This window comes from Gallinula chloropus (assembly GCF_964237585.1).
Source record: "Gallinula chloropus genome assembly, chromosome: 15".
Classification (NCBI taxonomy): Eukaryota; Metazoa; Chordata; class Aves; order Gruiformes; family Rallidae; genus Gallinula; species Gallinula chloropus.
In genome coordinates, this window is record NC_140100.1 from 3,245,252 (window position 1) to 3,259,227 (window position 13,976).

Sequence of the window (13,976 nt, forward strand, 5' to 3'; positions counted from 1 at the left end):
TAGCAGCTGACGTTTGCATCTATCAAGCTGTCCCAGCAGCAGCTGATAAAGACCGAGCAGAATTAGCAGGGGATGTAGTGCAAGGCTTCACGCTGTGCTTTTGTCTTGGGATGATTTCTTGTCAAGCCCAGGAGCTGCCCACTGTGGACAGAAGGCTGCAGGGAGAGCAGCAGCAGGACCTTGTCCAGGAACAGCACTGTGGGCTGCCAGGAAGGGGCATTGCTCCAGCATCCACACATCTTCTGCACTGTCCAGGCTGGCACCTTGGTGCTTCCAGCTGGGTGCCTGTACAGTGTTAAGTCCACTCAGAACACAGACCTGTCACATGCATCCCAACTTTGTCCTGTCGATTTGCGCTGCCCAGGAACAGGCAGGATCAAGCAGCACTAATGCAGATGGATTGAAGGATTCTTTTTGGTCCTTGCCATCTGAAATGTTGGGACAGCACCCTGGCTGCTGCGTAACAACCAGGCTCCAGTGCCGTCCTTGCCTCTTGGGATGCCAGTCTGAGCCAGCACTCGGCTGGCCAGGGATTTCTTTCCTTCTAACACTGACTTGCTCACAAAGGAGGATGGACTAGGGGAAGATGAAGGAAGGTGAGGGTACAGATGTGCTCTGGCATAGTGAAATGACACCTCTGGACAATCTATCTTCTAATCTGTAGACAGGTCATCATCTGACTTCCCACCTATGTAACAATTAAAACCTCTGGAACATCATGAAATGCAACAAAAGCAGGTGGGTAGTTCTTTATCGAGCTGACAGTGGTTGGTTGTATGCCAACTGTTGTATTAGGACTGTCTTGTTTTCTTGGAGATTCGGGCAAGTTATATATAAATGAGATAAACATGAGATTAAAAAAAGACAGAAGAAAAGGGAAGTAACTCTCCAGTGCTGCGCTACACTTACAGAGTTCACGCTGACAACCATAAGGACAACTGTTTTATTTTATGTATGGCTCGTTTCATGTAAGTCTCCAGACATCCCACATTCGTTTGTAGGGTTCTGGGATGAGTTTTTGCTACGCTGAAAAATGGCAAAGACCTATTAATTCAGTAATGCCTGGATCAATCATTCAGCAAGATCTTCCATGGCCTATTGAGTAGTAAATAGACATTTCTCCTTAAAGCCTCTTTAGGGAGCTGGACCCAAGCATCACTGAAATCTATCAGAGGCTGGCACAGAAATCTCAGCAGCTTCAGTTCCCCCCCCATGCAGATCCCTGATGCTGTCAGTGCAAAGTCCTGATGGTCTCTGAAGCTGACAGCAGCTTAGCTGGGGCAGTTCCTGGGAGAGCCTAGGCACAGTAAGGCTCTGCAGAGACCTTCTGGCTCCCTGAAATCCCAGATCCACATTCATACAGAAGAGCCCACTGCTTTTAAGCCCTTTGCTTTTCACAGGCACCGCCAGTGCTTTCCCCAGGCAAATATTTGGCACGTTCACCTGGACGGCCAGAGCTGGCAGCAACACCAAACCCTCACACCACGCTGCTCCCTCTGAGCGCTTGGGCTGGTGCTGCCAGCTTTCCCCTCAGCTATGGGCTCTCTTCAGCAAGGCACCCACACTCATCCCACCTTCGCTGCCACTTGGCTGTGTCAATGAGCCCCTGGTTCAGTTAGCACAGACTCCACTCTCAGTTCATCAGGTTCCCCCCACTACCCAGGCTGAGCTATACACACTGCTGGAAGGATGGATTACCTCCCCTATGGAAAACTGCCCATAGGCATTGCCCCAGTGTTCAGCATTACACCTCTGGCAGCCTTTCTGTCCAGAATGCCTCCGTGCAAAGCACAGTCAGGGATGGCAGACACTCCGTGCCAGCTCATCCAGCCATCACCCTCTTAAAAACCCAGCCTGGTCTCAGTGCACATGGCAGGGTAAAGAGGCTGCTGTGACGTTTACCAGCTAACAAAAGGTTTCTTTCTGAGATTAGCTCCAAATCCAATTATATTAATATCTTAATTTATCTTAGTTAATTGTATTAATTCATAATCAGCAGCATGACAGAAAAAACAGATGAACAAATCCTATTATGGCACCTCAGAATGAGGGTACGAGTGCTGAACCAACACATGCATGTGCTGACTTCAGGTCATCCTAGGACATCCAGGATCTTCACCCCTCTTTAGCTGGCATATAGCATTGCAAATACATGACCTGAAATACCTCCTCTTCCAACTACGCTGTGCTCGCTTTGGCAAACACAAATTGTGAACTGTGTAATCCTAAAAAAAGACAGACCTGGTCTGAAACACCACCAACTGAAGGGGGATGAGTGCTGCACTGCTTTCCTTGCAGTAAAAAGAAACGGCTTCTTAGAAACGATGGGATTTGGGACTCCTTCCTACTCTTGGGTAGCAGAGACGCAGGATCAAGCACGCTCTCAGCAGAGCACAAGGCACCTAGCAAACATTACACAAAACTCTGCACTGTGCAATACTTTCTGTTGTATTTTCAACCTGACACGAGTGCCAAAGAATAATTTTCCCACCTCTCAACTCCTCATCCACCAGAAATGACCGTCCCCTTCCCCAGCGACTCCGCTGCCTGCTCCTGCCACACGCAAAGCCAGAGACACACGTGCACAGGGAGGTCACTGCACTTTGAAATGGGAAGAGGCGATCCCAAAAGGGAGAGATGGATGGCTCACTCTTTGTGCTGCAGTTAAAACCCATCCTGGCAATCCCATCAGAAAATCACATGTGAATGAGACCCACGCTTCCAGCTCCCGGTGTATCCAAATCCTTTTGCTCTAACTCGCTCTTCTGCAAACCCCTACAAAATGACTTTGGCCCATCTGTTCCAGCTCCCTGTCATTCCCCAGACTGCTGTGTAGCTGCTCCTGGCCTCTCTGTGCGCCTCATGCTGGAGAAGCCATGGAGCTGCAGGGAGCATGAATCCAAGGAGCGACCAGACCCCTGCTCAAAGCACCCACAGGCTCTCCAGCCTCTGCTACCCCAGAGAACCACCCTGACTGGGTGACAAGACCCAGCACTGCACCAGCGAGGCAGGAACCCCTTTCAGATGCACCACAAATCTCTTGTTCCTGAACTGAGTCAGCAATATCCCTGGATATTATTTAACACAGCCAAACCATTGCTGGAAAGCTTCAGATCTTCTGAGTGACTTTTTTTCTTTTTAATGCAGCTGAACAACTTACCTTCTGGGAGCACTGCTCAAAGCCTGTGCTCTGGAGCCAGGCGTGCCCTGGAGAGCCTTGGGAAGGACTGGCCAAGGGCACAGGCCTGCCAGGAGCAGGTGCAAAGTGGGGAGAGGGAGCAGTGATGGGCCTTACCCTGCTCCACGTTCCCCACATTGCCAGGGAAAGAAGTGGCAGGGAAAGCCCCTTGCTGAGGGCACTGGCGGGCAGCGAGGAGACCCCCCCGAGTTCCCAGGAAAAATCAATTCACCTCAAATTTCTGTCTCAGTTCCTCGTTTCCTTCTTCTCCCTCAGGAGGCACCGGGACGTTGAAATACTCCCCCTCCTCCTGGCTCAGCAGCTTAAACCTGGAGGGACACAGGAGAGCATCAGGTCAGAATGGCAGGCAGGACCACGGGCAGGTAGGACCACCCCTCCTGCTCCAAGTATAGCTCTGTCTCCAGATGACCCTTCCCAAGGTGAGAAGACCCCCCCCAAACTGTCCCACTCAGCAAGCTCCCAGACACAGTCTCTGGGGTCCCTTGCTGTCCTGAGGACCCCAGCCACTGCAACCCAGAAAGCACACCCACTACCAGCTGCAGCAGATGCCACAAAGTCTCTTCCAAGACACAAGTCTGACCCAAACATCCATGGACAAAGCACATCTTCCTTGTGACCGCCACGGGCATGCAGGTGAGCAAGGTGCTGCCCCAGGTGCCGAGGGAGGCTGGGTTCCTTGGGGAGAGCATACAGAGCCTGACAGTGCTGGGCTTGAGCCAACAACCCCGAGCATGAAACCAAGACACACACCAAAGGAAGGAGAAAAAGCTTAAGCAGCAATTATCAGAAATCATGGAGACGTCATCCAGATCTGAGACGTTTCACACAGCCACAGGCAAAGCCTTGGCTCCATCAGCCAAGTCCTCCCTGCAGCTGGAGGGCGGTTATCAGCTGGGTGTTACCAAACTGAACCAACAAAGTGCTATTTGCATGACATGGGGACAGACTCTTCCTTGGAGCTTGTTTTCTCCATTAAGCGCAGTTGTTTAGATATGAAATATACATCAGAGCTCCTGCTAGAGTTTATTCCAGCCAAACACAGTGACAAGGAAAATTACTTAGATCTCCACTTACACGGTTTTTAAAAGGCTGGGAAAAGGATCAGACTTCGGGCTGTGCACCAACCCCAGCTGACACACATGCATCCTTACAGATGACTAGAAATTTGGGGGGAAATGGCAATTTTCCTCTTTTTTTTTTTTCCAGAAAGAAGCCGTTTCTTAGGGTCTGGATGGTGGCAAAAGAGGCTCGCAGGCTGAGCCCTGCCTCCACACTAGAACACAGCCTGACTCTGCCTGTAACCCCATGACAGTGGGTTTTCCTGTGAGGTGAGGGGTGGGGATGGCACACACTGCCTGCCTGACTGTGGGACCCCATCATGGAGCACCCCAAGCTCTCCCCTGACTGTGCTAGGGAGGCGGTGGGTACCATCCCTCCATCCCACTTCCCCGCAAGGGACATACACAACCTGGCTCTGTATCTCCGTAACTCCCCCTCCCTCTCAAGTTCCCAGCTCTAAGTGAGACACAGACAGCTTCTACTGTGGAAAAGAGAGTCCAGGGTGTTTGCTCAACTCATGGAATGCAAATTAACAGCATCTGGGGTTTGGTTTCCAAAAGACATATAATATCTGCTTTCAATTATTACCCTTCACCTGGAAAGGTAACACAGCTCTCAGGCATCAGTGGCTGGGGAAAAGGGAAAAAAAATGGGGAATAAGGCAGCATGTGTCCTGCTGGGGGAGATAAAATGGAAATGAAGAGAGCCATTCAGCACGGGTGTTATGGACCCACTGCGTTCATCTTTCGTATGGTAACGAGCAGCAGTAATTACACACTTTAGTAGCATCCCTCCTGTTACTGAGCAGTGCTCCTCAGCACCACTTCTGACCAGGCACAGCTGACCCGGACACAAATCATGGTCCAAAGCATGTCCCTCCACCCCTTCTCCCACTCACAGCCTTGCTCTCCTGCATGCCTGATGAGTCACATCACCTCCCTGCTACAGAAACTAAGGGAATCCAACCAGGAAATGCTGGGAAATGCTCTCCTGGCAGGCAGTGCCCTCCCGTCCTGAAGCCTGCACAGGGACAGCACAGGGAGCACTGGGAATGCCATGCACCCCTCCACATGCCCGTGGGAGGGAACAGCCTTCTGAGCTACCCTGCAAGGGGCAGGAGGACACAGGAGGTGATGCACAGGAACCCACGTGGGCCACTCGGACACTGTCCTGGGACACCCACAGCACCAGTGATGCTGAGAGGTGGACTGGCACCTTACCCGGCAGCCACAGCGGCTGGTGGTCCCCAAGCAGAGGGATGCTGGCTCAGTACCACGGGTTGCTACATCTTCCACCGCACACACCAGGATCAGGACCGCTTTTTGCCCGTAGTCTTTTTAAAAATAATTGAGCTCTTACCATCCATCGACTCCCGACTTCTGCAGCTCAGAAATCCCAAAGGACAAGGAGCCCATGAAATCATTCCTGCTAGTCAGATCCCAGTCCCAAATCTCCACAGACAACCGCCTGTCCTTGTCTGCCTCTTTCAGTTGGCTGGAAGAGAAGGAAAAGAAGTAAAAGGGATGGTTTTATTCTGGAAGCTGTTGTTACACCACCACGCTCCATAAGAGCACAGACACAAATGAAGGGCTGATCAGCAGTGGCGGTTCAGGTCTCGAATATTTAATTTCCCAACCACATCTGCTTCAAGCAGAGAACGCAGAATTCCTGCCCTGAACGGCTCAGCTTTGATCAGGGGTCAGGGCAGAGGTTGGAGTATTTCTGAGTCACACTTACAGGACCAAAAAAGAATTATTTCTCAGTTGAATCAGCTTAATGCCTCTGAATAATTAAATCAGAGCAAAAATACAATCACGTTCATTCTGAGGGGTGAGAAAAAGTACTTTACAAGTTTAAACATTTTCCTTGAACTTACAATTTAAATGTTTCATTCCACTCCGGATTCAGGGAGCACTTGATAGTTTTGGTCTTCTGTTTGCTTTCGTTTTTGGGGTCAGGGATTAGTTTAAGCTTCACGTAGGGATCTGACAGGCCATTAGGATCCATAGGAACTAGGTTTTTAGCATCTCTTACTGGGGAAGAGAAAAAAGGATTCAATTCAGTATTCAAACTATAAAAATACCCATCAATTGACAACTTCCCCGCGTGCCAAGAGTAAGTGTGAAAATAGTGATTAAAAGCAGAATTAAAACTGAGTGCACACAGACAGTACACAAGAAACGACACAGAGTTATCAATGCAAAGCAAACACGGGCATGGGAGGCTGAAGGATCAGCTCCAGACATTATTTTCACTTTCTGATAGGCTGATTTGTTGTTTGCTCTCAGTTTTAAACAGTTTAAAGCTGCTTTTTCTTTTCCCCTCCTGCGCCTTGGTAAGCAGAATTGCACTGATTTGCATCTTTCTTTTGGGAGAGGTGGGAGCATGGGGACAGCAGTTTCCAGAGAGGGTGGAAATATAAAGGAAACAGCCACGAACCGGGGAGAGCAGGCACCAGAAAGCACCAGCACAGAGGCTGTATATCTTTAGGGTAACCTTGTGCTCAGGTGCTGTGGCCCCAAAGACCAGAGGATGCCCACAGGGAGCAGTGTGGGTATCGGGCTTGGCAGCATCACCCTGGCTCCAGGAGCCAGAGCATCTCCTCCAGGAAGCAGGAGGAGAACAAGGAGCAGAAGAGGAGAGAGCAAACCTGTGGGTGACCTCAATCACTTGTAATTGGATTGCAGCTTTGACAAATTAAATACAATCAGGCTGTTCTGAGTCTCTTTCCCCAGATTAAGTCAAAAAAGGTCTGCTTTCTGGGAGAAGGGTCTTATCTTCCCTTCAGCTCAAGCAAAGATAACAGAGATGGAAAGTCTGATGGGACATGATGGCGCACAGCTGTAACCAGGGGAAAAGCTGCTTGCAAGAAAGGCCAGAGGAGAAACTTCCCCTTCCCTGCGCTGCAGCCAGCAGACACAGCTCCAATGTTTGCTTTCACAGACTCTCCTGCCCAAACCACCCCATCCTGAGCAGGCAGCTCTGCCCAGCTGGCAGTGGAGACGCTCCCTGCCAAAGCACTGTGGTTACGGAGCCCCAGCCCCTCCTCAGCAGCTGGCACGGTGCCTGCCAGCAGCCCCCTCAGCACAGCACGCTGACACCCCTCCAGGCCCAGTGCACCCGCTGGGGTCAGGCATGGAGGGTTGTGCCATGCTCAGAAGGGGGAACTCAGCACTGCCTGCCATGCCATCAGATCGTGCTGCCAGCTCTGCCATGAGGGTCAGAGGGGCACCGCTTCGCCCCACACACCTGACTCCTGAGAAAGAGAGGACCCCAGCTGCATGTGCAGTGCTGTGGGATGTTAGGAGGGACGTTGAGAATCAGCAAGAGTCAAAACAGTTCCCAAATCACCAGTAAGGCATTTCTGACGTGGGGCTGGGAGCCAGATAGTTTTGAGAAGTGCATTAACGATCCAAAATCTGCAATCTACTGCTGTCCTCCTGAAGCATCGCCCAATTTCCGGCTCCACAGAATAAAACTTGTAGCCAAAATTCAAATCTGCATTTATAAACTAGCTCATTTATCAAACGTGACACCCCTGACAGCAGCTTGTGAGACAGAGAGAGAGGCAAGCCTGCTGGGAATCACCTGCTGCCCCATTACTGCTGCCCAGGCAGCCCTATCGATTCGGCAGCACTAGATTCTCCTCAGGCTCCTGAGACAAGGCAGCCACGGGAGCCAGAGCTGCCTCCTGCCCCTCTGGCAGGAAAGGAAAGAATGACTTCATTACCCACAGCCCCAGAAGCAGCGATACACAGTGACCTTGCTGCCGATGCCGTCATGCCCAGGACAGGTCGGATCTCTTTGCCAGGGGGTTGAGCAGTCAGGGTCAGGGATGCGGATGCTCAGCACTGATGTTTACACACAGTTTTCTCTGCTCGTGAGCAAGAAGGGCTTCGCTGTTTGGAAGGAGGGGGGATGACACTCACGTGGCAAGGCTCTGCTCCCTGGGGCAGTCCTCTCCCATTTTCCCAGTGGGAATGCACACTCTGCAGGACCCGGGCACCCTGCAGACTGCACTTTCCCCAGGGAAGGTGCTGAGGGGAGTTGGAACCCCAAAACTTCCTAAAAGCACTTGTGAGAAGATGCCCAAGGAGGAGCATTCACCCTTTCTGTACCAGAGAAGACCAAGACTCAACATTTCTTTAAACAGACAGTAGGTATCTCCAGAGGACAGCACAGCATCACACCCAAGCAGCTTTCAAACTTCTCCAGTTATTGCCAACTCATTAGGCATTGCACAGGCTGCTCTCCCAGTTAGGTCCAGCCTTGCATGGGCCACCCCTCCACAGACCCCACACGGGTATAAATCCACAGCAGTGCCAGTGCCGGTGAGGCAACAGCACCTGATGTGCACAACCTGCTCTGCAACAGCCTCGTCCACGTAACAAACCTGTGCAGCTCCCCCCTGCTTTGAGAGCAGCCCAACAGTCACGTCCCCTTCTGCCTGAAACTGCTTGCAGTGACACAGGCAGCAAGGCTTCATTTCAGTAACATCCTGACAATTATCTTCATGTGCCATTTAATTGCTTTTTTTTTTGTCTTTGTTTTTAAAGTTTGGATATAAACACCAGCTCTGCCCTTCAGAGGATGCACAGTAGTTATTCCGTGGCTTAATTTGGACTCTCAGTCAAAATCTTCTGTGGAAAGCTTTGTACCATCCAAGCAAAAAGGCTTGCAATCTGCTGGGTAAAACCTTCAAACAATGAGGCTAATTTCCATGGGCCCCACCAAGGCTCTGCATTGATACAGCCAGAATGCTTTCCTCTCCCTCACCCCTTATCAGAGGGGAGGAGTACGTGTTTTCTCATCACCCTTATAAGCTTTTATCTGTCTTCTTGAGAGGAAGAAAGGCAATCTTTATAACCCTGTTCTTGGATTATAGAACACAAAAGTATATTAAAGTCCCACGATAGGTCCTGCCCAGGCACTACCTGCCCAGCAACGAGCCCGGGGGGAAGCAGTCTGCACGGGGTTTGTAAATAAACAGCAGGAATGGCTTTTGCTGCCTGCAGACGTAGGAAGTACCTTGTATGGGGAGCTCAGTGCCCCCCAGCCAGGCATCCCCCATCCTGTACCCTTGCACGGCTCCATCCTCACTCCTTAGTTGGTCCAACTGCAGGTCTGACTTCCAGAGCGCAAGGGACCAGGAGTCCCTGCCTGCCACAGCACTGTGAACGATGCTCCCAAGCACCCTGCTGAACCACAGCCTCTTAATACCCTCCTCTTGCAACTCTGCCTTTAGAATTATGACAAGACCATATTTTCAATGACCCCGACCATCTGCAGCACAGGGAGATGTCAGAGCCTTGGGGGGAAGGTCTCATCTCCACACCGAAAGCCAACAGCCCACTGCCACTCACTGTTGTGAAGGGCCACTCAAACCAGGGGTGTCACAGTACTGAGCACTGACCCGTGCCTGCTCCAGCCTCAGTGTAGGTCCCACACCAAGCATACGGGGCAGGAGAGAGGGCATGGTCCACCCTGGTGACCATTGCTTTTCACCTTCCCCAGGAGTCTGAAATCCCTGGGGAACTCCTCACCCACTTCAAGACAGATGGCAACAGCTCCTGTGTGAGCAGCAGGACTAACCCAGGAGCTGGAAGGAGCCGCTCGCTCTCTGGACTCAGACCAGATGACGTCCCCTTACAGAGAGAGGATGCAAAATTACATCACACTGAATCAATGCTTTGCTTCACTTTTCACAGACCAAATGGCCAGCATAACGTCCTCCAGAGACAAACGAAGCAGCCTTCATCATTTACCAGGCCACTGTTCACTTCTTTAAGGAACAGGAAAAATAATTCCTGACCCTCATAGTCAATCAGTTTATGCCCTGAAGCATGAGATTTGATTACCTCATGTTATTATCTCAGCATGCAGACCTAAAAATTTCATTAATGGGAAGAATTTTATCTATTCATTAAAAAAAAAAAAACACCAAAACCCAAATGCTTCTGCTTGACCTTAAGTAGCTTTCTGACTTTTCAAGCAGAAATTAACAATCAAGTGAAAGAAAAATAAAAACCTCAAGAAGTGTAGTAGTGATTCCCTGGGTCGGGAGAAAGGTGCCAGGCTCCACCGTTTATGACATGCCATTGACAGTTAAATTTGATGTAAAGTAGTTTTACATCTGTCATATTCTGACAGTTTTGTGCATCATTAAGAAGTAGTAACATCATTATTAGTAGTGATGAGTAAGAATATTATGATCCCATTTAAAGCAGCCGGTCTTAAATCACTTTGGGTACCAAGCCTGGCCACGGCAGAGAGAAGCCTAGTCCTAGTCAGGAAGAGGCATTGGTAAGTCTTGGACTTCAGAGGATTTGGGGGGGGGAATTGGGATGGGGGCAGTGCTGGCAGTGCCCACACCCCCCTCCGCACGCTCACGCTCGGAGGTGGTGGGTGTGCATGTGCTTGGAACAGGCTGTGGCTTTCCTGGCGCTCAGCAGCACCCTCCAGGTCCCTTCCCAGGCACCCATGGCACCGCGGCACAAGGAGCATCACCACACTGCCAACATCATTAATGCACACCAAGGCTGGCCCAGGCTCCCTGGAGGAATAATCCTGATTTTACACCAGATCCTTCCTCTTCTGCCCCTGCAGATGCATCTGCAGAACATCCCATCCCATCCCATCCCATCCCATCCCATCCCATCCCATCCCATCCCATCCCATCCCATCCCATCCCATCCCATCCCATCCACTAGCTGCTCGGCCAAGGCTCTGCAAGGGCAGCAACAATGCTCAGGGGGTATTTCTGGAGGAGAACCTCCCCCCTGCCTGGGGACACTGCAGGAGGTGTGGTCCTGGCCTGGGGACACCGCTCCATCATCATGGGAATGAGATGTCACTCATTCTGCCCGGTAAGGCCAGGGCAGGTGAAGCTCGTTGAATGGCATTTGAATAATTTATTCTACAAAATTTGCAATAGTTTCCAAATAAATTATTCAGGCATCTTTTAATTACTCAGCCAGCTGCAACCGCAGGAACAGGCTGGGGAAGAGACACTTATTGCAGACACCCACATCTCCAACAGAAAGCATGGGGAGAAATATCACTGTAACAAATGCCCAAAGCAGGAGGGAACAGCCTTTTGGGCAGCTTGCTCTGATCTGAGAGGTCATGGCCAGTTCACAGTGCCTATGAGCACAGGGCAAGGCCCTTCCTCCAGCTCCAGCAAGAGTTGTACACGGGGAGGTGGGCCAGGCAGCTCTGGAGCAGCCAAATGCTGCAGGAGGGATGCAGTGCTCAGGGGTGCATCGAATCCCCGCATCCCAGTGATGGAGAGGACTCCCGCAGGTCTCCACTAGCAATGCCCACCTGGAGGCTACTGCACCTCATTGCACGGCCCTCCTGAGCTGTGTCAGGCACAAGAGGATGGTTTCTGACACTCTGCTCCCAGGACTGGAGCCCTGCTCCAAGGAAAGGGGGCTGGTGCCCATCAGCAGCTCCGCAGGCAAGCCAGACCACAGCCCAACCCCGGGAGGTCTGCTCCCCACCTCTGACACTGCCCCCTTGCACTCCAGCCCACCTTGCCCTGCACCTGGAGATGCTGCACAGCCCAAAACAAAGGGCTGCAGCCAGCCCCATCACCGGCCTGGGGTTGTGTGTTCACGGCTGGGACCCAGGTTTCCATGGGAAGGCAAGATTAATATGCTGGATAAATAAAGACCAGAAAGTTCTTTGCTAAATATGCAGTGCCATATGGGGGTTCGCTTTTGTGTTAAAAAAAAATCTTACAACAAAACCCACTCCTACCCCGCTCTTAAAGACAGCTTACACTGGCTGCCAAATCCTTCACCTCCATCTCTGTGGAAGCAGAGCCATTCCAACACAGCGCAGACAGTCCTGCTCCCCACTGCCCACCACAGGGAGAAACCCCTCCAAAAGCCCTGCTCACTGCAAGGGCAGGTCAGAGCTCAACCACCTCAGTCCAGCCATCACCTCATCACAGCCTTGGCCAGCAGAATGCCTCTCCAGTGGCATCCCCTGTTTCACCCCTCTTGGACAGGATTCTGGGGAGGAGAAGGCTCTGGGGTTGACCTGCAGCACCCATCTCCATCCCTCCAGCACTCATCTCCCTCCTTCCATCACCATGCACCATCCCTGGCCAGTGGCATTCCAGCAAGCACCCAGCACTTGATTAACACCCTCGTGCATTAAAACATTTAATTAATGCTCCACACAAGAATATATTTGCACATACTTATACAATAGAAAAGGCACAGGACTCATTACAGCTGCATCTTCCTGGGCCGGTGATTATTAATTAACACACTTCCAGCTCGTTTATCTAATCACAGCGTAATTGGTTTCAGTTTTGGTCAATGTTTTACTTCATCAGCTCAGTAAATAGCAAGGCTCCAGTCCCAGCAGCCTCTGCCAGTGCTGCCAGCATAACAGGGGTACTGGCTGTGAGCTGGAGCTGGTGCTGTGTTCCCATGGGTCCCTCAGGGGGGTCTCAGCTTTGCCGGAGCCACCTGGGACATTGGCACATTCCTGAGACTCCCAAGAGAGCAGAGGGAACTCAACCATGCCCCAGCAGCCCTCACACGAGGACAGGGCACACTCTGCTTTCACACCTAAGCGTGCAGAACAGTTGCCATCTCTCCTGTAGATCATGGAATCTGGGGCACAACCCTACCATGTTTCTCCAGCATTTTACTCCCTGTAGACCACTGTTACTCTGGGATAAGTGATGAACTGCCTGACCCTCAGCTTGGGGTTGGGAACTCCCTACTGGGACACACTGGCACACGATGGGACACGCAACAGACTGCAACTCCTGCCTGGACAGAAGAGCCAGCTCTTGGCAGCAGGAGAGGAGCAGTGCACAACAAGAGTCCTCCACCAACTCAGCTCTTAGTCCTGCCATCTTGGAGAAGCAATAGATTCAACAGACTCCAAGCCCAGCCTTCAAATTCTCCCCTGTTTCCCAAATTCAAATATTCCCATCTCTTAATATGACAGGCTCAGAATAATCTGCACTGAGAAGCTTTTCTATTATGGGAGCAAAAATGTGCAACGCCTTGATGACATTTTAATTTGCTACAATTTCCTACTTTATTCAGCAGTCTTTTCCCACTAATAAGATACTTGATCAAAGCCCAGACCAGCACACAGACTGTGAACACACGCTTGCTTTCGTCCAGCATCAGCCAAGCGATGCCCTGTCACACTGTCACACTCCATCCCATCCACCTCCCACACGAGGCGGTTCAGAAACACCCCCCCCCACATCGGTCCCACTCCACAGCATCCTCGTGCCGCATCCCAGGCGGATCTGACACACGTGTGGGTGCGGATGTGCCAGCCCACGTGCTGGGATTGCTGTTACATTCACAAGTCTCTCTCTTCTTGTTTCCTTCACAAGAAATTGGTTGTTACAGCTGGCTCCTGGGTCAGGGGAGAGTGGCACCATCCTCGCCCCATTGCTGCCCTTTGGAGCCAGCAGGACCCGACTTGTGGACAGCAATCCAACACCAACTGGCTTTGGGAAATTCTCTCTCTCTATTTAAGGAAAAGCCAAGAATTGTAACAGCAATGGAGCAGAGAATAATAGCGGATTGCTGGGTGTGAAGGACCCAGTGACTGGGCTATAAACTGGCCAAATCATTAAGTGTATTTCAGTAGCACCCCAATGGGATTAAGACCCTTTGTCAATCTAACCCATGTCAGAGCACTGCTGGGTACCCAAGTTTTGTTTACCGATCAA

The 13,976-nt window shown here is 51.1% G+C and overlaps 1 protein-coding gene across 2 annotated transcripts in view; it reads right to left on the reverse strand.

The window, feature by feature from the left end:
* PRKCB (protein kinase C beta) overlaps nucleotides 1–13,976 on the reverse strand; it is a gene marked incomplete at both ends in the record, with an annotated part of 125,803 nt that overhangs the window by 40,518 nt on the left and 71,309 nt on the right. For both annotated transcript variants that reach the window (XM_084271228.1, XM_084271227.1), the window contains 3 exons: nucleotides 3,411–3,507; nucleotides 5,618–5,752; nucleotides 6,135–6,291. In XM_084271228.1, the coding sequence (XP_084127354.1) occupies nucleotides 3,411–3,507; nucleotides 5,618–5,752; nucleotides 6,135–6,291 (389 nt within the window). The remainder of the gene's footprint in view (nucleotides 1–3,410; nucleotides 3,508–5,617; nucleotides 5,753–6,134; nucleotides 6,292–13,976) is intronic.